We start from the raw sequence: 23,861 nt of genomic DNA, 5'->3' as shown, positions 1-23,861 counted from the left end.
AGTGCGCTGCAGTGGGTCCAGGTGGCTGGTGGTCCACTAGACGTCCTGTCACTGCCACGCTCTCATCATCTCATCGAGAGACACTGGTGGGTTTATGCTGATATCTGCTTACGCAATTGTTTTCTTTCTTTTTTTGTGAAGTGAGCAAAACTGTGTCTACTGCAGAGCAGCAGTTGTGGAAAAAAAGCTTTTCTTGTTTTGAAAAGGGAATTCACAACTTTGAGTCAATTGACGATGCCACAAATGCTGCCCTTTTATTATGTAACACGGGACGACTCATGCGAATTTGTGCACAGGCGCACTGTGGTGCAGGTGATGAATTTAAACGTGAATTTTCTCCAGAAGAAGGCTTGTATTACAATAAGGTAACTTGCTTACATGTTGGGCCTCATCTGTTCACACCTGATTGTCCTTTACACTTTGCTACAGCTCCACTAAAAGGTTATAAAACTAAAATAATTAACAACTGTGGTGATGGCACAGGACTAGACAGATCATTAAAACACTTAGAAACTGGCCTAAGAATACTGAGAATTTAGTAGTGAAGATGACAGGTTGAATTGGTAGGGAAAGATGATTGATTGTTCAGTAAATTACATCGGTGTAGTGAGAGCACGTCAGATGGATTAAAGATCGACACAGAGAAGTGAAACTCTCGAAGTCCCAGAGGAAAATACAGGTAGACGGTTATCTGATGGGATGGGAAAGGACTTTTGCAGCATAACACAAAGAGCAAAAATTGCGACGTAAAAGATGGATAAATTCAAATGCATAAAAATTGTTTTTTAAATGCACAACAGAAAGCAAAATTGAAAAGCAGTCCACAATCCAGGGAAAATACTTAGAGCACACATGACAGATCAGAGGTTAATAAACCCTTAATATACAAAGAACAATTAAGAATCATTGAAAATAAACTGCCCCAATAGAAGAACAAATAACCTTGAACAAAAAAGTCATACGTGTAAAAAAAAAAAAAAAAAAAAGTAAATGGTTTATATGTAAGAAAAATTTCAAAATTTAAACTTTTATGAAATTTAAAAATCAAGTTTTTTTAATCAAATTGTGAATATTTTTTGGCAAATGGTAATATCCAGCATTGGGGGAGGTACAAGAACACTCATTTAGTCAAGAACTTTGAAGCTGTTTAAATTACATTAGTGAGCAATGTTCATTGCATAGAGAACTTAAAAAAAAAAAACTGACCTTGTTTTTCTTTAAGCCTATATATACACAGAAAAAGTGGATAAGTACACACCAGAAATGTAGAAATTATTGCTGGGTGATGGAATTCAGTGTGATTTTATTTGATTACATACAATGACCATGTATTTCAGCATGGTGGTGACAGAGGTGGGAAGGGTTGCTTCTTTATACAATCAAACCCAGCAAATTTTTTATCCATAGACTTGTCAGATTATTTTGTCTAGTTTGCTAGTTATATAAGCTGTAATTCTCATTTAGAAAGAAAGGAAAACAAACGAAAAAAATGCATCCTCGTGCTTCACATGAGTCATAAAACACTCAGATGGGCTGATGATAGACTCGAGAGGAAATGTGGGCAACATGCAGTCCACTTTAAATCACTTTCTTCATTGAAATTGTGTCACTGATTTACTTTTTTCCTTTCCTCATGATATCGGTCTTTTATAAATTCTCTCAGATTAATGTTGGGGTGATTGTGAGGCATGTTTTACTTTATGGTGTATATTTAAACTGAGTCACAACGGTCCTCTTTCCTCCCTTGCAGGCTGTTGATTACTACTTGAAAGCTCTAAGATCCTTGGGAACACGAGACACACACCCAGCTGTTTGGGACTCAGTGAATTGGGAATTGTCCACTACTTATTTTACTATGGCAACTCTACAGCAAGATTATGCTCCGTTATCTAGAAAAGCTCAAGAGCAGGTAATATTTGCTGGATTATAAAGAAGTCTTAACCTTACTTATTCCTTTGTTTGACAGATATTGAGCATCTGTTACAGTTTTTTCCTTGACAAGCAGTATTTAAATGTTTTTAAAATTCTTACATAAGATTATGGGATTGTCATTTTTTTCCTCCCCCTTAAAAAAAATACACAGATTGAAAAAGAAGTCAGTGAGGCTATGATGAAGTCCCTGAAATACTGTGACGTGGACTTGGTGTCTGCTCGACAGCCTCTTTGTCAGTACCGAGCTGCAACCATCCATCACAGGCTGGCGTCCATGTACCACAGTTGTCTGAGGAATCAGGTATTGCCATTTCGATTCAAGTTAAGTGCCAAGTCCATTTAAAAGTGTTCTGGTGCTTTTCTTACTTTTCTGTAGACATTTAAAATGCCATCTATTCTTTTAGCCATTTGAGAAAAACTTGGACTGTAGGTATTTGTCCCCTCTCTCCTATGCTATGTATTTTTCTATTATAATTGGGTCTTAGTTTGCAAAATTATGTGTTTGCCTGGGTGTATTATTTAGATTTTTTTTAAATGTAGTTAGGCTTTATAGTAACGGTTCTATGCCAATTTTAAAGTATGCATTGCTCATTTAAAAAAATTTTTATTGTGAAATAGAGCATGCATATAAAAGCACATAGAAAATGTATGTGAAGCATTTATACAGTTTAAAGAATAACAAAGGAAACCCCTGTGTACCTCACCTTGAGGTTAAGGAACGGAAGAGTCCTTCAGGGATCCCCTGTGTACCCCTCCCTGTTGAGTCTCTCTCAGTACCCACCCACATTAACTACTGTCCCTGATTTTCTATTATGTCTGTACCTTTTCTGTCTTTTACCACCTAGATTAACTAGTGTCCCAGATTTTCTATTATGTATGTGCCTTTTCTGTGTTTTAACACTTAAACAGCATGTTTACATTTTACCTGGTTGTGAACTTTATAGAACAAGTCATACTGTACATATTCTTCTGTGGCTTATTGCTTTTTAGTTAACATCATGTTTTGGAGATTCTTCCAGGTTGATACACGTAGCTGTTCATTTTCTCAGCTCAATAGTATTCATTAAATGAATATATCACAGTTTATTTATCCATTCTATGATTACTGAACTTCGGGGTTGTTCTAGTTTGAGGCTATTAACAATAATATTATGAACAGTCTTATACCTGAATCCTGGTGCTCAAATGCATGTATTTCTAAGGATAATCTGAGGCCTCAGCTGAAGGTGCCTTCCTTCAGAGAGGTTGCCTTGCTTCTGCCAGGAGTCTTGTGCGTATAGTTTCTCAGGGATATATATATTTTTTTTAATTAAATTTATTTTATTTATTTATTTATGGCTGTGTTGGGTGTTCGTTTCTGTGCGAGGGCTTTCTCCAGTTGCGGCGAGTGGGGGCCACTCTTCATCGCGGTGCGCGGGCCTCTCACCATTGTGGCCTCTCTTTGTTGCGGAGCACAGGCTCCAGACGCGCAGGCCCAGCAACTGTGGCTCACGGGCCCAGCCGCTCCGCGGCACGCGGGATCTTCCCAGACCAGGGGTCGAACCCGTATCCCCTGCATTGGCAGGCAGATTCTCAACCACTGCGCCACCAGGGAAGCCCTCAGGGATATTTTTTTATTGTTTTGTTGTTCTCCCTTTCTTAGCTCAGCACCAAGACAAATTATCTTGCAGTTCCTTGGGTGTGGGTTTACTTCTGGGACGCCTTTATCCTGGAAATACTGTCCTTTGAGGTCCAGCTGAATCTGGAGAGGGTTTTTTTCCACTCTGAGCTGGCCCTAGACTCTTTTCCCCTTGCCACAGAGGGCCCCCAACCTAAATTCACATTTGTCCAGATGGCCTAATATCCTCCTGGCAAAAGCAAGCTTGAGAGACAGTTCACTGGGGGAAGAATTGTCTGTTCAGCAGATCATGCTGGGACAAGTGGGCACCTGCGTGCAGAAGGATAGGGTTGGACTCCTCCCGCACGTAACATACAAAAATAAACGGAAAATGGATTAAAGACCTGAATGTAAGAGGTAAAACTCTAAGACTTATAACAAAACACTAAGAAGTATTTAGTGGTCCAGAGACTTGGTTAAGTAGTTACTGTGAAATGAAAGCCTTAGGATTTATTTTATTTTTGGTTCTAGGTTGGTGATGAACATCTTAGGAAGCAGCACCGGGTGCTAGCAGATCTTCATTACAGCAAAGCTGTAAAGCTTTTTCAGCTTCTGAAAGATGCTCCATGTGAACTACTTAGAGTACAGTTAGAAAGAGTAGCATTTGCAGAATTTCAGATGACCAGTAAGTCTCACTTTTTTATTTCCCAGATTTGTATGCATTGGCTTAGTGTTGGATTGTCTTAGAGTGAGGCAGACTATGGATCTCTCTTGGATGTAAGCAATATTGTTTTCTTTTGAATTTGCCCATAGTTAATGTCTTTGGGTAGGGACAGTTTTTGAAATGCTTTTTAAAACTTAGAGAAATGCATTAGCTTATGTTTAGTGACTAGAAATACTGAAATATAGCCCAGGATTTCTTACTTGAAAAAAAATTATGACAAGTTAGTTTAGACAATTAAAGATTTTAAGCATCATGAACAAGATGGGAGTGGAGAAGCAGTGATGGAGAAGTGGTGGGCCTCACTGAGTCCCTTTGAACGAAGAACCAAGACTGGCAGCTTTGGATTGTGGTTCTAGAACAGACTTTAACTGCAGATCCTGAGCAAGGTGGCGATGAAGTGGGAGGGCAGGGAGGGCGAAAGCGAGGCGCTTCACTTATCCTTTCCCACGGCGGAGTAAGCTGGCCCTCCACCACTGCGCGATGTTTTCTAAGTTCCCTCCTCGCCCTTGTTCACCTGCTCCCCTTCTGCACAGGGATCTTTTGAGAAATCTCTCTTGTGTGGTAAAGAAGCAAGAGACATTTATTTGAAGTACAGCAATTCCATTGGTTTCATTTCAGTTGTTTTCTTCTATAAAATTAAAATAAATTTAATATTTAACATATGCATGACTATATAGTATCTCTGGAAGGATGGACGAGAAACTGACGGCATTGTCACTTCCGTGGCTTTCAGTGTATGCCCATTTGGACCTTATACATTTTGACAGTCTATTACCTATTCAGAACAGTTTTTAGAAATACTTTTTACTAAAAGCATCTTTTTAAACTTTTTGCCAGTATATAGTGCCTAGCTGAATGTCTCGAGTGGTCACCCAGGATTAATAGTAGCTCTTTCTGGGGGCAGACTGGGGTGATCTTCTTTTCCAATTTGCATCTTTGAATTTTCTGCCATGTTTGAATTCCTTAGAATGAGCAGGCATCGTTTTTATTAAAAAAAAAAGAAAAAAAAAAAAAGTAGATACTGGGAACAAATTTGCTAAGATGGTAAGTATGCTTAATTCCCTTTTTAAAAAATGTTTAATATTGTGACTGTAAAACCAGATAGTGAGGAAGGGAAACAATGATTGTTTATTGCCTTGTCTAGTCTTACTATTTTTCTTTAGGGATAATTACTGGACAAAAGTTGGATTTAGAAGATTTCTTGGGATGCTCATGAGCTACCTTTACAGCATTTGAAAATCGGAATTTTCATGAATACATTGACATTGGATGGGTTTCTAGATTTATATTTAAAGGAATGATCATTCTGTGTTTGACACTCTAGGTCAGAATAGCAATATTGGAAAATTAAAAACACTTTCTGGGGCTCTTGATATAATGGTGAGAACTAAGCACGCATTCCAGCTCATCAGAAAGGAGCTTGTAGAGGAATTTGACCAGGTAAATGGAAAAAAGATTTATCATTGTTTTTTATGTGTCTTAAACTAAATGCTACATGACTGTGTATAGTGGGCATATGGGATGCGTGTATGTGTATATATGTGTCTGTATATGCATTGTGTGTGTACAGATACATACATAAATACATATGCTCTGCATAAAAACATGTTAACAGTGATTTATTACATTTTCTTGGTGGAATTATTAAACTCTAATTTACAAGTGTATCTTTTATATTTTAAAATTATTTCTTGTGGGCTTCCCTGGTGGCACAGTGGTTAAGAATCCGCCTGCCAGTGCAGGGGACACGGGTTCGAGCCCTGGCCCGGGAAGATCCCACATGCCGCGGAGCAGCTAAGCCCATGCGCCACAACTACTGAGGCCCGTGCACCTAGAGCCCGTGCTCCGCAACATGAGAAGCCACCGCAATGAGAAGCCCGCACACTGCAACGAAGAGTAGCTCCCACTTGCCGCAACTAGAGAAAGCCCGCACGCAGCAACGAAGACCCAACACAGCCAAAAATAAAATAGATTTATTTTTTTAAAAAATATTTCTTTAAATAACCACATAGACCTTGGTTAATAATAAGGCCCTGGGAGTATAAAGTCTGTTAAGTTTTGCTTTTGTTTTTTTGTTTGTTTGTTTTTTTAAGAGAAAGGTCTGTGCCTTCTTTTATAATTTCCACTAAACTGTCTGCAGTTGAACGGTGATTGGGCTTAAGCAGGCTCCTTGGGAAGGCCTTCCCGGTTTGCCAGGCGTTCCCGAATTCATGCTGCCTTCTCCTGAAAGCTTGCCTGAGTCCCGGTGGCCTCCAGCCTATTTCCAAACTCTGGTTCTCAAACCATACAGTACCCATTTCCATCTTGCTCCTTGAGCGTCTGACGTTGGAAAGTCAGGAGGTTTTTGTTCAGGATTAGTTTCTTCTACGTAAGTGCCTTTTAGGTCTGAGACATTTTTTTAACGTGGTTTAGTCTATCAAAATGTTCTCAGGGGAGGGAGGAGTAGGAGGAGGCCGTGATGAGGCTGCCAGCAGGCTGGCCCTGAGGGAAAAATCATCTCAGGTTTGCTCTGTTTTGCTTTTGGTTTAAAACTTTACTGGATTATTGAAATGGCGGTTCCATCACTTTAGTATGAAACTGTGAGGTAGCTTAGGTGAAATAACTTTTTGTTGCTTCTAGCCTAAGAGTGAAGAGACCCCTCCAGCTGCTGATTCTTCTCCTAGTCTCAATCGAGAGGAAGTGATAAAACTCCTGGGTATATTTGAATCTCGCTTGTCATTCCTTCTTCTTCAGTCCGTCAAACTGCTGTCTTCAACTAAAAAGAAAACAAGGTAAATTTTGTGGAAATTTCTTTCCAAGCACCTTACCTATATACTTTTTATTACTGATACTGTAAAAGGATGGGCCCCATTCTTTGCTGTGTTTTTTAAGTGGTGCTCTTTTGTGATTTGTTAAATTGAGAATTATCTCCATGTGGCCTACTACGTGTTGAGATTATAGAAACAAAGAAATCTTGCTGCCTAAGGATAAATACCCTATAGGTTGTAATATTTTCCCTGAGAGAGATGAATGACCTGGAATGAAGACCTTGACTGTTTCTTGTAACGCTTCTGAGCATTGTGTTTAATGGGAAGTCAGAACTATAGTTTAGATACTCAGGGCCAAGCGCATCATAAAAGGTAGGTGACAGAACATCAAAGTCTCTCTAAAGCCCAGGAAACTAGTGAAGAGAAGAGTGAGCATCTCGGCAAATACACCTATAACATCTTATACAATTATGTTGTTTTCCAGAGTTATTAGGTTGGGATTAGTAATTTAATTTGAAATTCTGGTAGTAAATACTAGATCAGGAAAATAATATAAACAATATGCCTGTTTGTTTTTTTTTTAGTATAAGTATAATCCAGCCATATTACAAAATTTGAAAAATAGAAAAAGGAAAATCATTTATCTTAATATATTCATTCTTGTCAGTTATCCTGTGCATATTTTACCAATTTATAAAATTGGGATACAGATAATTTTTGTCTCTTTTTATGTTTTATTTATATATAGTAAAATTCATCCTTTGTGGTGTACAGTTCTTCAAGCTTTGACAAATGCATAGATATGTATGTCTACTGCCAAAATCACGGTACAGAGCAGTTCCATCAATCCAAAAATTCCTTCTTGCTGCCTCTTTATAGTTAATTCCTCTCCTGATTTCAGTTCCTTAGTATCTCAGGGAGAAAGCATTCTGTCTCCTGCTATGAAGTGTGACATCAGCTACAGGTTTTTGTAGATCAAGTTGAGGATGTTCCCTTCTATTCCTAGTCTGCTGAGAGTTTCTGTCATGAATGAATGTTAAATTTTTGTCAGATGCTTGTGCTATATACGTTGAAATGACTGTATCATTTTACATCTTTAATCTGTTAATATAGTGGATTACATTGATTTTTTTTTTTTTTAATGTTAAACCAGCTTTGAATCCCTGGGATAAACTAGTACTTTGTTGTGGTGTATTATTTTTTTTATGTATTGTTGGATTCCATTTGCTAATATTGTGTTGAGAATTTTTGTGTCTGTTTATAAGGGGTATTGGTCTATACTTCTCTTGTAATGGTTTTTTCTGGTTTTGGTATTCAAGCAATGCTGGCCTCATAAAATCAATTGGCAAGTGTTCCCTCTCCTGTTTTTTGAAACAAATTGGAATTTATTGGTGAAACCATTTTAACATAGAGTTGGCTTTATGAAAAGTTTTAACAATTAGTTTAATTTCATTTCATAGATATAATATTATTCAAGTTGTCTTTTTTCTTCTTGAGTTTCATCTGTTGTCAAATACATAGGTTCACAGTATTCCGTTGTTAGCCTTTTAATATCTAAAGGAGTTTTTAGTGATAGCCCTTCTCTCATTCCTGATATTAGTTTTATCTTCTCTTTTTTTTTTTTGGTCTGGTTAGAAGTTTATCAATTTTATTGATCTTTTCAAAGAACTAGCTTTTGGTTTGGTTTCTCTTCCTCCATTGTTTTTTATTTTCAGTGTCATCGATTTCTACACTTATCTATATTTCCTTGCTTTTGTTTATTTTGGGTTTAATCTGCTCTTTTTCTGTATTTATTTATTCATTCATTCATTCATTCATTTATGGCTGTGTTGTGTCTTTGTTGCTGCGGGCGGGCTTTCTCTAGTTGCGGCGAGCGGGGGCTACTCTTCGTTGCGGTGCATGGGCTTCTCATGCGGTGGCTTCTCTTGTTGTGGAGCACAGGCTGTAGGTGCATGGGCTCAGTAGTTGTGGAGCATGGGCTTAGTTGCTCCACGGCATGTGGGATCTTTCTGGACCAGGGCTTGAACCCGTGTCCCCTGCATTGGCAGGCAGATTCTTAACCACTGTGCCACCAGGGAAGTCCCTTTTTCTGGTTTCTTAAAGTGGAAGCCTAAATTACTGATTTGAGACCCTTTTTCTTTTTAAATATAAGAATTTGCCACTATAGGGACTTCCCTGGTGGTCCAATGGTTAAGACTTTGCCTTCCAATGCAGGGGGTGCGGGTTTCATCCCTGGTCGGGGAGCTGGGATCCCCCATGCCTCATGGCCAAAACACCAGAACATAAAAAGAACAAAAGCAATATTGTAACAAATTCAATAAAGACTTTAAAAATGGTCCACATCAGAAAAAAAAAATCTTGAAAAAAAAAAAAAAGTATTTGCCACTATAAATTTTCTTCTAAGCACTGCTTTTGCTGTATCTCACAAATTTTGATATATTTTCCTTTTCATTCAGTTCAGAGTAATTTTTTTATATCCCCTGAGATGTCCTCTTTGATCCATGTATTATTTAGAGGCATGCTGCTTAATGTCTGAATATTGGGACTTTCCAGATATCTTTCCATTATTGATTGCTTTATTTTAATTGTACTATGGGCGGAGATCATAACTGCATATGATTTCTCTTCTTTCACAGTTGTTTAGATTTGTTTTATGGCCAAGAATATGGTTTGCCATGGCAGGTGTTCCATGTGCACTTGAAATTATGAGTAGCCTACTGTTTGGTGGAGTGTTGTGTAAATGTCAGTTAGGTTTAGTTGGTTCAGCGTGTTGCTCAGGTCTTCTGTATTCACACTTTCTGTCCACTTGTTCAGTCAGTTACTGAGAGAAGCATGTTGAAGTTTCCAGTGACTATTGTGTGGATTCATCTGTCTCTCCTTTCGATTCTTTCAGTTTTGTTTCACCTATTTTGAGGCTCTATTAGTCACATACACATTTAGGACTGTTATATCTTGGAGAACTGAGCCCCTTATATAACATGTGATGTCCATCTTTGATATTAATATAGCTGCTCAGCTTTATTTGGTTAATGTCTTTTTCCATCTTTTGCTTTTGACCTAGCTACGTCTTTTAAATTAAATGTGAGTTTCTTATAGATCGCATATAGTTGAGTCTTGCTTTTTCAATCCATACTTATAGGTGGTATTTTTAGACCAGTCACATTTAATGTGGTTATTGATGTAGTTAGATTTAAATCTGTCATCTTGCTAGCTGTTTTCTGTTTGTCTTTTTCTGCCTTGAGTTAATTGAACATTTTCTATGATTTCTTTTTATTTCACTATTGATTTTTTATACCACTTTTTAAAGTTTTGGTGGTTGACCCAGCATTTACATTCTTAATCGGAGGCCACCTTCAAATAATATTATACTGCTTCACATGTGTGAAGACTTTAAAACAATATGCTCCCAGTTCTTCCCTTCCATCATTTGTACTGTTATCATTCATTTTACTTTTACATGTAATAAACAAACAATACACAACTACTTTTTTTGCTTAGATAGTATGCCTTTTGTCTATATAAAGTTTTAAGAGAACAAGGAATTTTTTTGCCTTTATTTATTCCATTTCTGGTGCTCTTAACTTCTGTGTAGATCATTTTTTTGTGTGGTATCATATTCTTTCTACATGAAAAACTTCCTTTATTGTTTTTTATAGTATAGGTGTGCTAGCAAGGAATTACTCCTTTCTTGTGAAAGTCTTTATTACTTCTTCATGTTTTAGAAGATCTTTTGGCTGGGTATAGAATTCTTTCCACACTTCAGAGATGTCACTGCATTGCCTTCTGGTTTGCACATTGTCTGACAAAGTCTGCTGTTCTGATCTTTGTTCTTCTGTATGTCATGTACCTTTTTCGCTCTAGCTGCCCTCAAGATTTCTTCTTTCTCTTCCCCCAGCAGTGTGGGCATTATATGCCTAGGTGATATGATTTTTTTTCCCTCCTCAGTGTTTTTATTTCTTCTCCAATTTCTCTTTTTCTTTGGTTCCACTTATACCTATATTAAACTGTTTGATACTGTTCCACAGCTTTTAGGTGTTCTGTTTTTTACAGGTTTTTTCTTTTTGTGTTTCAGCTTAGGCGATTTCCCTTGACCTGTCTTCAGGTTCACTGTTTGTTGACTCAGTTTTGTGTCACATACGGTTGGACTTGTTGAAGGCATTCTTTGTCTCTGTCACTGTGTTCCTCATTTCTAGTATGGGTTCTTTCTTATAGTTTCCCTCTCTCTGCTGCAGTTACCAATCTGATGCTGCATGTCGTCCACATTTTCCATTTGAGCCTTTTAATCATTGTCATTTTATTAAATCCCCTGTCAGATGGTTCCAACATCTGTGTCGTGTCTGAGTCTGGTTCTGTTGATTCTTTGACTCCTCGCAGTGTGTGGTTTCCTTGCCTTTCTACATCTTGTAATTGTTTGTGGGAAACTGGGCATCTCCTGTAGGATAGTAGAGCTGAGGGAAATGATTAGTAAGCCTGGCAAGTTTGTACACCTGTCTCATGCTAGGCCTTCAGTGTGGGGAGTTTGAGTTCATTTTTCAGGTCTGGCGTTGAGCTGTGGTTGAGATTTTCTTGTTGCTTTGGTTACCTCCCGTGCCCCTCTGGCAGTGCCTGGGTCGGGGTGGAGCAGCTCTGTGGAGGCTTCTTGTAACGTCTTCTCCATCTTCACGTTTGGTCTTCTTCGTGTAGCATCTCAAAGAGGGCCTGTCTTCATGCTCTTACAGCTCCCAGCTGTATTCCACTCGCTGGTCCCTCAGTGCTTTGTAGCTATTAGGGAGGGGAGGGGGCGTTGGCCAGGCTTCTCACTTGTTTTGGGTGAGCCTCAGTCTGGGGCCGACCCTGTGTCCCTGAGTGTCAGGGGTGTGGCCTTCCCCCTGCTCCCGCCCCTCCCCCAGGGCTGGTGTTTCTTCTCTTCCCTTCCCCCGTCTGCACTGACCTTCACCACCAGCGCTGCTCCCTCCCCACCCCCGCCCCACCTATTCAGGCTTCTGGTTCCTGTGGAGAAGGGTCCGGTGGGTTTGGGTTGCCTGCCCCGCCCTCTCCCACGCTGCAGCAGCTGTTCCCCTCGCCCAGGCCTGCACCACAGGAGCGCGGCCTGGGACTCTCACCAGGCTCTTGCAAACCCCCTCCCTCACCAGCCCTCTCTCGACCTCTACCAGCTCGTTAACTGTTTTAGCTAAATTCTTCTTTCCGTGTCCAGCTGTGTCCGCCCCAGGTGAGGAAGAACTTTCCTGTCTCTCCCAGTGTTAGCCTCTCTGACCTTAGTTTTCAGACTAGTTGGTGGCCCTGCAACCCCAGCTCTCTGATGGGTTCAAGCAAAGTCATGACCTTGTAGGTTGTCCTGATTTTATTGCTGTTTTTGTCGTAAGGGTGGGAATGATACTTTTTCCAGCTCTCTGCATCCTAAGCAGAAACTCCCTCTCCTAATTGTTTTTGAGTAATTCTCTCTGGTATAAGAAGAGCATTCGTTTTGAGAGGAGCACTGGGTATTAGGTGCGCTGTCGTCTCAGCCCCACTGTTAACCCTGGGCGGCTGCTCCGGGTCCTGTTACTGGTGCACAGCAAGGGTAGCCGACACACCCATCTTCTGAAGAACCAAAAGGCAAAGGAGGTGTGCGTGTAGTGACGCACAGTTGGAAAAACTCATGGTTTTTCCTGTTTAACAGCAGTGGGTAAATTTTGAGAAATTTTTTACTGGTTTCCACAAAGTGGCAGTATAAATATATATGAGATGTGAGAAACATAGTGATTCATTGGTTTTCACAAATCCATGGTTTAAGTAATTGGCTAACACGTAACAGTTCAGTCTTACAGTATCCTTTATACTCATTAACAGTCATACGTATATGACCTAAGTCATTTTTATTTTAGTGGCGGGTCCTCTAACCTGTTTATTTTAAGTTATTACTATTCTAGTTAAAAAGTTTTAACCTAAACTTTTTACACGTGATGCATAAAGTCCTATTTAGCTAATCTGTGTTAGTTTCTTAAGGTTTATTAAATAAAAGACACTTAAATGTGCTGCATGTGTTAATACGGTTAGTATGTTGACAGGTTGCACAACATAGAGACGTATTGACTAGTAAGTCAATGACTGTTTCTCTCATGTTTCACTGATACACACATGAACATCTATAATTTTATTGTGGAGAGGAGAACATCCTGTGCTGCAAGCCCAGTTATTTCACCAGGAATTAATGAACATTCCTTTCTGGAGTAAAGGGAAATCAAAATTAGCCTTTAAAAGAAAGGAAATAGTCATATGTTTTTATTTTGACTGTTTCTCCCCTTCCCTCCCACCAAAAAAAAAAAGAATAGAATAAACTGAGCTTGGTAATTCTTAGAATCCTACAGAATTGGAAAGAAATCTAAGAAAATTAAGATGCATTTAATTTAAAACAATTTTTGTTTTCCTTCTGAGATTGTGTAGGCACGTACGACGGCTGTGTCAGTACTGTCCTGCCAGAAATACTACTTTTGTCTGTTGGGTTGTGTTTTTTCTTTTTGGATCAAGAATTTATTTGCTCTTGTACTGCATTTTAATATTCACTGCTTTAGCCTCTTGACCTTTTGCTGGCTTTGGGGTTTAATATAATGAAAAAGTATAAAAAATAGAAGTAGTCTCTGAGGGTTTGGATGCCCTCTGCCATAGTCAGAGAACAGACCCTTTAGATTTGTGGGTTTTCCTGGCCAGGTATGTCCATCTAATATTTGGTTAAGAATAGTATAAAGGAAAATAAAAGAATGTAGGTTACCTTCTTTTGGAAAAAAGGTAACCCTATGAAATGATAGGACGCCTCAGAATACAGAGTTCATGGTTTCATTCACTTTGTGTGTGTGTGTGTGTGTGTGTGTGTGTGTGTGTGTGTGTGTGTGTGAAGATACCATATGTTTATTTCTGCAGGAAAAATAAACATGAACAAAAACAAATCAATTATAAAATTGAAAAGGACAATACCATTGTAAATCCTAAATAACACAGCTAGAACTATACTTCATGTCAATTTTTAGTAAGCGTGGTCAATTTTAAAATGGTCAAATACTGGCAATTTCATACGGTTCAATAAAATTTGAAGTACATAGAGAGCTTAATGGCATAGGATAAATTCTTTTCTTTTACTTCAGGTTGGCTTTTTAAAACGTTCCCAGTTTCTAGACTGAACGATATGGCTGTTGACAATACCTAAGTTTTTGCAGTATAGAGAGAGAAAGAGAGAAAAAAAGATACAGAGAAAGAGAAGCACAGTGAGACTAAATGATAGAGAAGAGAGACTGAATTTCTCCTTGTCCTGAACCTGGTTCTTAGAGAAGCGACTTTGAGCAGCTCCTGCTCTTGGACCAGTCAGCACAGCTAGTGCGGGGTGAGGGCAGAGCCCCTGCGGAACGGGGCTCTAAGGGTTCACCCCTGCAGGTCAGAACGGGGTGGCGACCAGGACGGTGATGACTGACAGGTGGACGGACAGCCCCATAATCGTCCTCCAAGGATGTGAGTCTTGGAGCTGCTGTTCCACTGCTCTGTTAGGGCTCTGTATGAGCCCTGAGATAAAGAAGTAATACTGAAAATATTTCACATCAGGTAGCAATCAATCAGAAATCAGACCCAGGTTGTGAACAGCTGGCTGAGCCATCCCAGTGCATTCCCCTGAAGAGAGCGTGAGGTCCTCTCATAAACAGGAATATCACTGTTCCCAGAGTTAGTTAGTTTGTGGACCTGGGCAGGTTTCATTAACTGTTGATGAGAGTTGCTTAAGGAAGGGAATGATTTGTAGAAATTGGAAGATAAAGATTTAACGTTCAGAATTATGATCAGAACAAATCAAAGGGTTTTATATTTACGATCTCAGAAGCCCATCAGTTATGCTCAGGCATCCCGCTGAAACGACGGTGTGATGTCCTTGTCCACAGAGACCAATTCATATTTCAGCCGGTGTTTCTAATTGCTAAGTGCTACTGCCTTGATTACTGTCAGATAGGAGTTTAAATGTCTTATAAGGTTATCGGAGGTTTGTGAATGTTAACCTTCCCCCCACAAAAAAACCCAAAACATATCCATCTTAGGCCCGCACTGCAGAGAGTGAGTAGGTCTTGAACAGTCATTTTTACTGTGCTGCGGGGGTGTTGGGTGGGCGTGGGGCGGAGAGAGGAGGAGATGTGCCTGGTGAAAGTCGGAGCGAGCGGGAAGGAGAAACGGGCCTGCAAGAGGGGAGCGCGAGCGGGCTGTCGTCGGCTGCCAGCCGGGCCTGTGGTCAGGCTGGCCGCAGTGCCGAAGAGGTGGGGCCCGTCGAAGAGCAGTAGTGGAGCTGTGAGAGAAGGGGGGCTCCTGACAGCCTGAGCCTTGATTTGGGGCAGAAGGGAGGGTCCAGGCTGCTGGTTTGCTCTCTGGCAGGCCTGACCAACAGGCACTCGGGCAACGGTGGAAGATTTGCATATTGGAGAGTGGAAAGAACGTAGCATTTGAAGTCAGAAAACATTTTGACCTTGAACCAAATTATTTAACCCTTCTGGGCTCAGTTTTCACATCATTTAGTTTTTCATTACAAAATATGAATACCAGTCCTTGCTCTCCCGAGGTGACAGGGTCACGGGCAGATCTCGTGTGCATGTGCGCACTCTCAGCTGTTCTCTGTATGTGTGGCCAGGGCTCTGCATTTATTATATCCGGACTCAAAAAATAAAAAGGATGCTAGAAACGAACTGCCGTGTGATTACTAGTCTTTTTCAGTAACATAAATATAATCCATCGATCTACCCTACCAGGGAGATATTTTCAAAATAAACTGCAAACTTAAGAAATTTTTGTTAAGACAGTTGTGAAATGGAAATTCCCTCTAGAACTCTCCAGCCAAGGGGCACTCTTCACACAGAAGCTGCGCGGCATTTCAGCTAGATGCGGGGCAGCGCGTCCGTCTCCGGCAGTGCTCGCTCCAGGGGAGCAGTCCCGCAGTCGCTCTAGGTGTGTGCCCGGAAGCTGTACCGCGTGGCTTCTCACCCTCGCCTGGCCCACTGTGTTTTCTTCACAGCACGTGTCATCTCACAGTCTGTTCTCTTCACCGTCTCCACGTGTCTTCCCCCAGCTCTTCCCTCAGTAGAATGTGGATTCCATGAAGGCAGGGGCTCTGGGTCTGTTTTGTTCATGACCACGAGTAGTTCCTGGTACATAGTAGGCGGATGAACATTTATAAAAAGAATAATCATTGGCTTTAATTGATGTTTTGAAATAAATGTTTAAAAACAGGCCCATAAGCAGTCGATGGAGTCGGCATTAATAGAACACCTGCTTCCATGTGAGAAGTGATGACAGGGCTGCCCGTGTTCAGTTTTTGGATTTCTTTTACAGCTGTTGGTGGGCATCACTCTTTGCTTCATCTCCCTCTCTCTTTTTTTAACCCAGTAGTAACCTTGAAGAAGATGTAGTCCTCAAAACCAACAAGCAGATTTACTCCCAGCTTCTAAGAGCTACTGCGAACAAAAACGCATCTCTCCTGGAAAGAATCGACGTTCTCGCCCATTTGCTGGACCAGCTGGCTCGTGGCAGCGGCGGAGGCGGCGGTGCTCTTCAGTGACTCCGCCTGGGGCTGCACCCGCAGAGATGCTGTCAGTGCCTTCTGCACTCGGGGGCTAGTGTGTCCATTTGGTGCTTCGTTTCATTAAATACGAGGGAAATACCCACTTAAAACAGGCACGGCAGTGGAAACAGAGCTCTCATTTCCCATGGCAAACAGTCATGGTTGAGTTCTTTGGCTTCTTCATTGGAGGTGCCAACATCAGAATCAGACCTAGAGCTCCCACATTCGTTTCTTTGAGAAGCATGTGGTACCTCAGTATTAACAGACTTGCTGTGAGGCAGTTAACACTTTTAATTATTTTTGAAGTATGTTAAGCTACATGGGTTTAAGAGATAATTATCTTGGATAAATGTTACTTTGGTCAAGGGAACTTTTATCCAAATGATTCTAGTGGTTCAGGTCAGTTAAAGAAACTTCCTGTACGTCCACAGTGTTCCCTTCTCAAGTGCATAGAAAAAGCCTGCCCTTTTTAAGCTTCAGTACAGGATTTTTCGAAGACTGGCCATGGTGCAGTTCTCTCTTTAGTGCATGTTCTGAATGGATCTGCTTTTCTCTGACTTTGTATGACAGTTGATCAAGAATTGGTACTCCCCCCCCCCCTTTTTTTTTTTCATTTTAAACTTGAAACTGTGAATAAGGTAAGAAAACTATTTTGAATAAATAAATTATTTATTTAAAATGTCTTTGTAGTTTTCCATTTCACATTCTTCACATTGAGTTCTGATGTGAACTGGTTTAATTAATTTTACAAAGTGAAGATTAAAACATTAAAAATAAAATTCTGCCATCCACTAAATTCTCACTAGGATATTATACTTACTACTTGCTGCTACATGGCTCTTGTCCAGTTGCTTAAGACATACTCTATTTTTCCAGTGCCTACAGCATGCAAGGCTGTACTTGTCATAGTTAATTAATCTCATTTTCACCAGCATACTCTTTCCCGTTGGGTTGATGGTTTGGATTTACGTGCATGATGCCTCTGTAGACAAGAGCCTGCCCCGCCACCAAGTCCACTGGCCTGGCCTAGTGTGGGAAGACGTGCTGCTGCCGACCCCCCTCGGTGCCACGTGCAGATGATTTTCACTGTGCAGCCCCCCTCCACTCACTAGCCACACACTGCTGAAGAAATCTGAACTAGACTAGAAAACTGCCTGGAATAAACTTGTTTTAAGCTGAATTTTTACAGACTCCTTTTTCATACACTGAGATTTTCAGATGTTTTCACTGGTGAGTTGACAGCTCTCATAGCCTGGCAGAATTATCACTTGCCATTTGTCCACTTCCTTGTAATTATGCAGTTTGCATTGTCCTCGGGACAGATTTGCATCAACTAATCATTGAAGCATTGAAAGTTTTGCCTAAATTGTAAAGCAGTTGTACGATATCAACGATGTCTCATATCAGGACAGCTGTCATTCTGTTTCCCCTTGTGGCAAGCGCACACACAGAATAAAACTCTTGTTAGTTAAACCGGGACATTGATTATACCTAATTTTGGGGTTAATGAATTCCAAAGGATATTCTGCTTAGGCAGAAAGAAGCTGGAGTTCATGATATTAGAGTTGCTCATCTTACCTCTCTCCTTAGCCAACAGCCTTTCAGTCAAGAGGAAGATGTGCTTTTAAGCAAGAAGAGATCAATTCCAGCTCTCTTCATTTGTCAGAGCAATAACATGAAAGTTCCTACAGAGGAAGAAAAGGTCCTTTTAAAATGTTTTTGTCATTTGCTGATTTTAATTTAAATTAAAGCTTTTTAAAGTGCCTGTGTTTTAGCTGTGTCTTTAGAAGTATGGGGTATTTGTGGCCTGATCGTTGAGAGTTCTTTTTCAGTTTAACTTCAGTGCCCAAATTTTGTCCTTATTACATATGACTTTGGGGGGTTTGTTTACATTAAGAATAGGTAATGGTGGCCATATTATGTATTACGTAAAAGTTAAAGGAGCATGATGCCTGAGATAACTGATACAGGAAGAATGAAGTTATCCAATTAGCTTCAAGAGTCTCATTTTGGTAGTCTAACCCTCGGAACATAAGCTGCCATATAAAGTGTTTCCTGCCTTGAAGAGGGAGGAGCACATTATAGGAGTTACAGTGAGCTGGAAAGCTGTTCTGTTGAGGGCCATTTGGGATGCAGGTGTGTATATTCAAACAGAAGAGCACCACGGGAATGGAGAGAGAGTGCAAGGGCACTAGGCTGGGGTGAGGAGAAGGAGGGGCAAGACCGACAGTGGCGGTCGACGTTTGGCCAGACACAACTAGGGAACTTTAGCTTCTTTACCTAGAAACGTGCACAGCAGTATCTGTCCTGCCACTGACCAGAGTTGTGACGAGCAAGAGAGAAATACACATGAGAACCTTTTGTACACTGTCAAGTATTAGAAAAAGATAAATTGTTAGGACAGGGATTTTGGAGTGTAGTTAATTCAAATTCTGTGATCTTTTCCATTGAATCCCCGAGTTTTCAGTGCAGCAAAATAATTTCCATGCCCTTGGGGTTCAGGGGGCGAGTGGCATCTCCCGTAATTGGACCCATGGTTATGGCTGCCTTCCTGTCTCCTGGTGAAATTGGGGCCGAGGTGGGTGGAGGGACAGATGGTGGGTATTGGGAACGTGGCTACAGAGCCCTAGACAGAGTGGAAGGCAGACAGCGATTCCTCAGGATGCTTTTTCTAACCTTTCCTACAATTTTTGTAAAATTATTTGTTGAGAAATTTGATTTTTCAATCAAGTAATTTAAAAGCTCAAGTAATGCTTTTCCCATTGGGTTTTAAGTTAAGGAGGCATGTTTGCTTCAGTTACTAAAAATCTGGTTTGTTTTCTTTGTAAAAGAAATCGGACTTTTTCTCTTAGAAATCCTCTGGCTCTCCATTTGCCTATTTTTCTCATTACGAGTTCAGGATGCAGGAATCGACGTCCCAGACGTCAAGCCACTGCTCTGAGCTAGACTGCTTGGGAAATAAGCCATTTGAAGGGAGCCAGGAATCTGTTGTTTGTCCCTGCTATTGACAACTTTCCAGCACATGCTGCCTTTGCAGAAGGCGAGCGGTGAGTGCAGGAGTAGTCAGCTGAGTCTACATTGACAGAATGGCTTTGTGGCTCTATTCCCGGAAAAACCTTAATAGTCTTCATTGGATAAGGGTCAAGGACTTGATTTCTGTTCACATCGATGCAAACACTTGCAAACCAAAGTTAAGACTGGCTTTTCTGGAAGTCATTGATTTTTAGGTTAATTTATAGCAATGAGGTAAGCAAATCTGTGGCTTTGCACCAAATTTTTTGGGCTTGAAGTTCTTAGTAATTTTTTGTATGATGGGATGATCTGCCGTGGCTGTGTATCTAGGTCTGCAGTAATTGAAAACAGCTTTTAACTAAGAACTTGGTCATCTGACAAATTTCAGTCAAGGATGACAGAAGCAACACCAGGCTGGAAAGCCTTCTATTACCAGGGACCCTTTGAAGAAGTAAAAGAACTGCTTACTTCGGTCATAAAAGGCATCGTCCAGGGACTTGGGATGCCAGGAAATCCTTCTGAAATCAATCTGGGGTAGCTTCTTCCCCGTGCATCTTCTGTCTGGGCCTGGTCCTGGTCACTGTCATATCTCTGGTATTGATTTTCTGAGAGCCAAACAAGTTGTAATGTGTTCTACTACCATTAAGTCACAGGAAACGACAGAGACAGCTTTCAGTGTGGGCCCCAGCCATCCGTGCTGTTCTGCCATGATTCCAGGAGAAAGCAGGACTTGCAGCATCCATCCGAGTGGCCTCTGCTCAAAGCAACGACTCCCCAGGCCTTGAATCACCTCTAGATTTAAGCCCAGGAGTCGATTTCTCTCTCACGTCTTCGCTGCCGCTCCCAGCCCACTGGTGCACATCAACAGCAAAAACAAAACAACAAAACCACGCCGTCTTCTTCACATCAACGTCTTATTTTTCTTCTCCTTCCTTTATAGTCTAAAGATTTTTCTGTCACACGTTAGGGGCCCATGGACTGTCCCGAATCATTTTCCTATCCTAATTAATATATCCTCTCTTTTTAAAGAAAAAAATCATGATGCTTATTATTGGATTCTTCTTTATTCCAGGGTTTTAGAATCATCTAGTTCCACCACCAGCTCCGTTTTTGCAAATGAGGAAACTGGGATAGAGTTGGAGCAATTCACCCCAATTCAGACAGCCTAGATTGAAGCAGGGATACAGCCTGGGACTCCCAAATTTTACCCAGGTGACTTTACCCACGGTCCTATGAATATTTTGTAATTTTGCTTCGTTTCATTTTAAGATCCAAATGCTAATTTCATTCTCTGAAACAGCGCAGGATTATTTTAAGCGGTCCTTATTTGTTCCTTGCCCTGAATATTTGGTATATTGTCGGCGTGCAATAGAATAAATCCACTGAGTTAGATACTTTTGAGTTCACAACTCACAAAGCATCACAAGCAGTTACATTCCTCAGCAACCAAATATTCAATCTATTTGGAAAGGTTTACCACTGAGAAGAGCATGACACGTCCGGCTAAGGTGCGATTCACTCTAACCGGGTTGATTTTTGAATTTAGAGTGTTCACAGCAAGTTAAATTTAAGATGTTTTTTAAAGCTCCAAGAATGAAATACAGCTGTAATTATAGAAATCCCCATGATGACCTAATTCTGTAATTGAGATTCTTTGAGTGTTCCCAATATAAATTCTGGACCTCTTAAGGCACAGAAAGATGTGCTTCCAACTCTGAAAGATCCGAACCATCAAAGTCCACTCTGAGGCCATTTCTTTATGTCACTGAACTGAAATAATCCTTCCTCTGTGTGATGTGAAGGAAAAGGACAACCAGATTCATGCACAGGTCTCTTATGGCAATAGTTGTGTGCAGAGTTCTTTCAGTTTGGCTCCGGCCTCAACTCTTTGAGCAATTTAAAGAAATGTGGTTCTATTACTAGGATTCAGGCCGAGGGAGGGCCCACGACTTATTTCTGGGTGGCCAGAGGAAGGAAAAGCAGCAACCACAAAACTGTGTGTGATTAGACTGTGCGCATCTGGTTTGCACAGGTGGCCAGCCTCCGCCCCGGGCACGGAGGCCGGGGAAGGCCCCCGGCCGCCTTCCCTGTGTCACCGCAGGCCCCACCTCAGCTTCTGTCTCCCGGCCAAACACTGCTCCTCCCTGCTCAGAAACTGCCACTGATTCTGCTCAGTGAAGTCCCCCCAACGCTGGCGTTCCATGTGCCCAGGCTGACGGGTCTCTCCAACCCGGCCTCACCCGGGCTGAGGGCCCTGCCGCCCCTCCCAGGGCTCAGCTGTCTCGCAGCCGCGCCTCATTCCTGCTCAGCTCTGAGGCCTTCCTTCTGCTTCCTGAGTCTGTACCCCGGCCTCACCTCCCAAGACAGACTGAAGAAAAAGAAAAGCATCTGACCTACCATTATTGTGCCTTAAAACTTAGCAATAACCCTTTAATCGTATCACATTTACCCAGGCAGCATTCACACTTTCAACTGTGGTCTCGTTCTTTATTAAATTTGAAATTAGCTTTTGATCAGAAGCTAAAAACTTTCTGTAAAACAAAAACTAAGAAGATGAAAGGCAGAATGAAATTACGTAAGGTGTCACGCCGGCATCTTGTACTTCCCATGTGACTGTGACATGCGACATTTACACAGAGCCAGAGAGAGATGGCCTGGAGCCTGCTGGCTTCCGGTCCCCATGCCTGTGCCCGTGAGGTCCGCTCTGCTCCCCGCCTGCCCCTGGGCTTCCGTGAGGAGCCTCATGTAGCTAAATGAACCCCCTCGTCTAGTGGAATTGGCTTGGCAGGCTTTCCATACCTTGTGATCAGAGAAACGTGACCAGAACCAAACTCTAGCCGCTTGTCACCGCACGGTACGTTATCAATGTCAGTATACAGTTCTCAACTATACTGTCAGTTGTATGCTCTCTGTATAACATAGATAACCATACATAGAACTCTGACATATATGTCAATTGTATGTTTTATATATATAGTCATTTATAAAACTATGTATATAGTTATAGGGACTTCCCTGGCGGTCCAGTGGTTAAGACTCTGTGCTTCCACTGCAGGGGACATGGGTTCAATCCCTGGTCATGGAACTAAGATCCCGCATGCCATGTGGCACAGCCAAAAAAAAAAAAAAAAAAAAACCAAACAAAAATTATATATCAATATATAGTTATATATATCAATGATATATGTCAGTTATATTTATCAATTTACTTAATCAGATCAATATATGTCAGTGAACACAGATCTGAGTTGTGATAAGTGGCTACACAGTGTCCACCATGTGGCCATAACTCTTGGGTCTAAGGACACTGTTTGACTCCCCCCCCCACGTGGCAGGGTTATTCTTCCATCTTTTTATCAAAATCTCAAACTATGTTTTGATTAGAAGACAAACCCTAAATGTTTTCTCTGAGGGAAACCAGAACATGCAAAGCTGCAAGACTTAGAACAAAATGATGCAAAAATTTCATCTAGACATTCTGCATTTCCTGGGAGGCGAAAATAAACCTAAATGCAGGACAGAATTGAGAAGTCTGTGATTGGGAGCTGGTGTTCTGAGGGCTGATGTCACACAGCCTGCGTCCTGACGGGTCTCAAAGCCCCAGAACCTGCCTGTCCCTCCCTTGAGCTCTGGCGGAAGACGGCGCGTCTGGAAGTCAGGTCTCCCTCGAGATGACAATGAGATCCTTCTTAGGATCATAGGAGCAGGGGATTTATTACTGAAGGGTCTTGTTCCCTACAATTCATTTTATTTTATTTTATTTTATTTATTTATTTTTTTTATAGCTACTTTATTTATTTCTTTCTTTATTTTTGGCTGTGTTGGGTCTTCGGTTCGTGCGAGGGCTTTCTCTGGTTACGGCAAGCGGGGGCCACTCTTCATCGCGGTGCAGGGACCGCTCTTCATCGCGGTGCGCGGGCCTCTCACTATCGCGGCCCCCCCCCCCCCCCCCGCTGCGGGGCACAGGCTCCAGACGCGCAGGCTCAGTAGTTGTGGCTCACGGGCCCAGCCGCTCCGCGGCACGTGGGATCCTCCCAGACCAGGGCTCGAACCCGTGTCCCCTGCATTAGCAGGCAGACTCTCAACCACTGCGCCACCAGGGAAGCCCCCATTTTATTTTTAATTTATTTTTATTTGGTTTCATGCAGCTCAGGACGCCTGGACTCAGGGAGATATTGCTGACCATTCGAATCGTTGGCTTTTCTCAGGGAGTTACTTCTCTCCTCTCCAGTGATTACCAAGCCTTTGAAGGGACTGGCTTCTCAAGGTTCAGAGTGTTTGAGTAACCAA

General features: G+C 41.4%; 1 protein-coding gene across 4 annotated transcripts in view; it reads left to right on the top strand.

Annotated features, from left to right (window-relative positions):
- Positions 1-17,254, top strand: part of EDRF1 (erythroid differentiation regulatory factor 1) — a 39,739-nt gene extending 22,485 nt beyond the window's left edge. For 3 of the 4 annotated variants that reach the window (XM_057530971.1, XM_057530968.1, XM_057530972.1), the window contains 7 exons: positions 142-365; positions 1,751-1,909; positions 2,084-2,233; positions 4,061-4,214; positions 5,578-5,693; positions 6,873-7,024; positions 16,385-17,253. In XM_057530971.1, coding sequence (XP_057386954.1) covers positions 142-365; positions 1,751-1,909; positions 2,084-2,233; positions 4,061-4,214; positions 5,578-5,693; positions 6,873-7,024; positions 16,385-16,556 — 1,127 coding nt within the window. In that variant the 3' untranslated portion in view covers positions 16,557-17,253. Of the gene's footprint in view, positions 1-141; positions 366-1,750; positions 1,910-2,083; positions 2,234-4,060; positions 4,215-5,577; positions 5,694-6,872; positions 7,025-16,384 lie in introns of all 4 variants that reach the window. The other variant, XM_057530969.1, reaches the window with a different exon arrangement.
- Positions 17,255-23,861: the final 6,607 nt, after the last annotated feature.

The sequence above is a fragment of the Balaenoptera acutorostrata genome, chromosome 16, assembly GCF_949987535.1.
Source record: "Balaenoptera acutorostrata chromosome 16, mBalAcu1.1, whole genome shotgun sequence".
NCBI classification, from domain to species: Eukaryota; Metazoa; Chordata; class Mammalia; order Artiodactyla; family Balaenopteridae; genus Balaenoptera; species Balaenoptera acutorostrata.
This window is presented reverse-complemented; position numbering and strand designations above follow the sequence as displayed.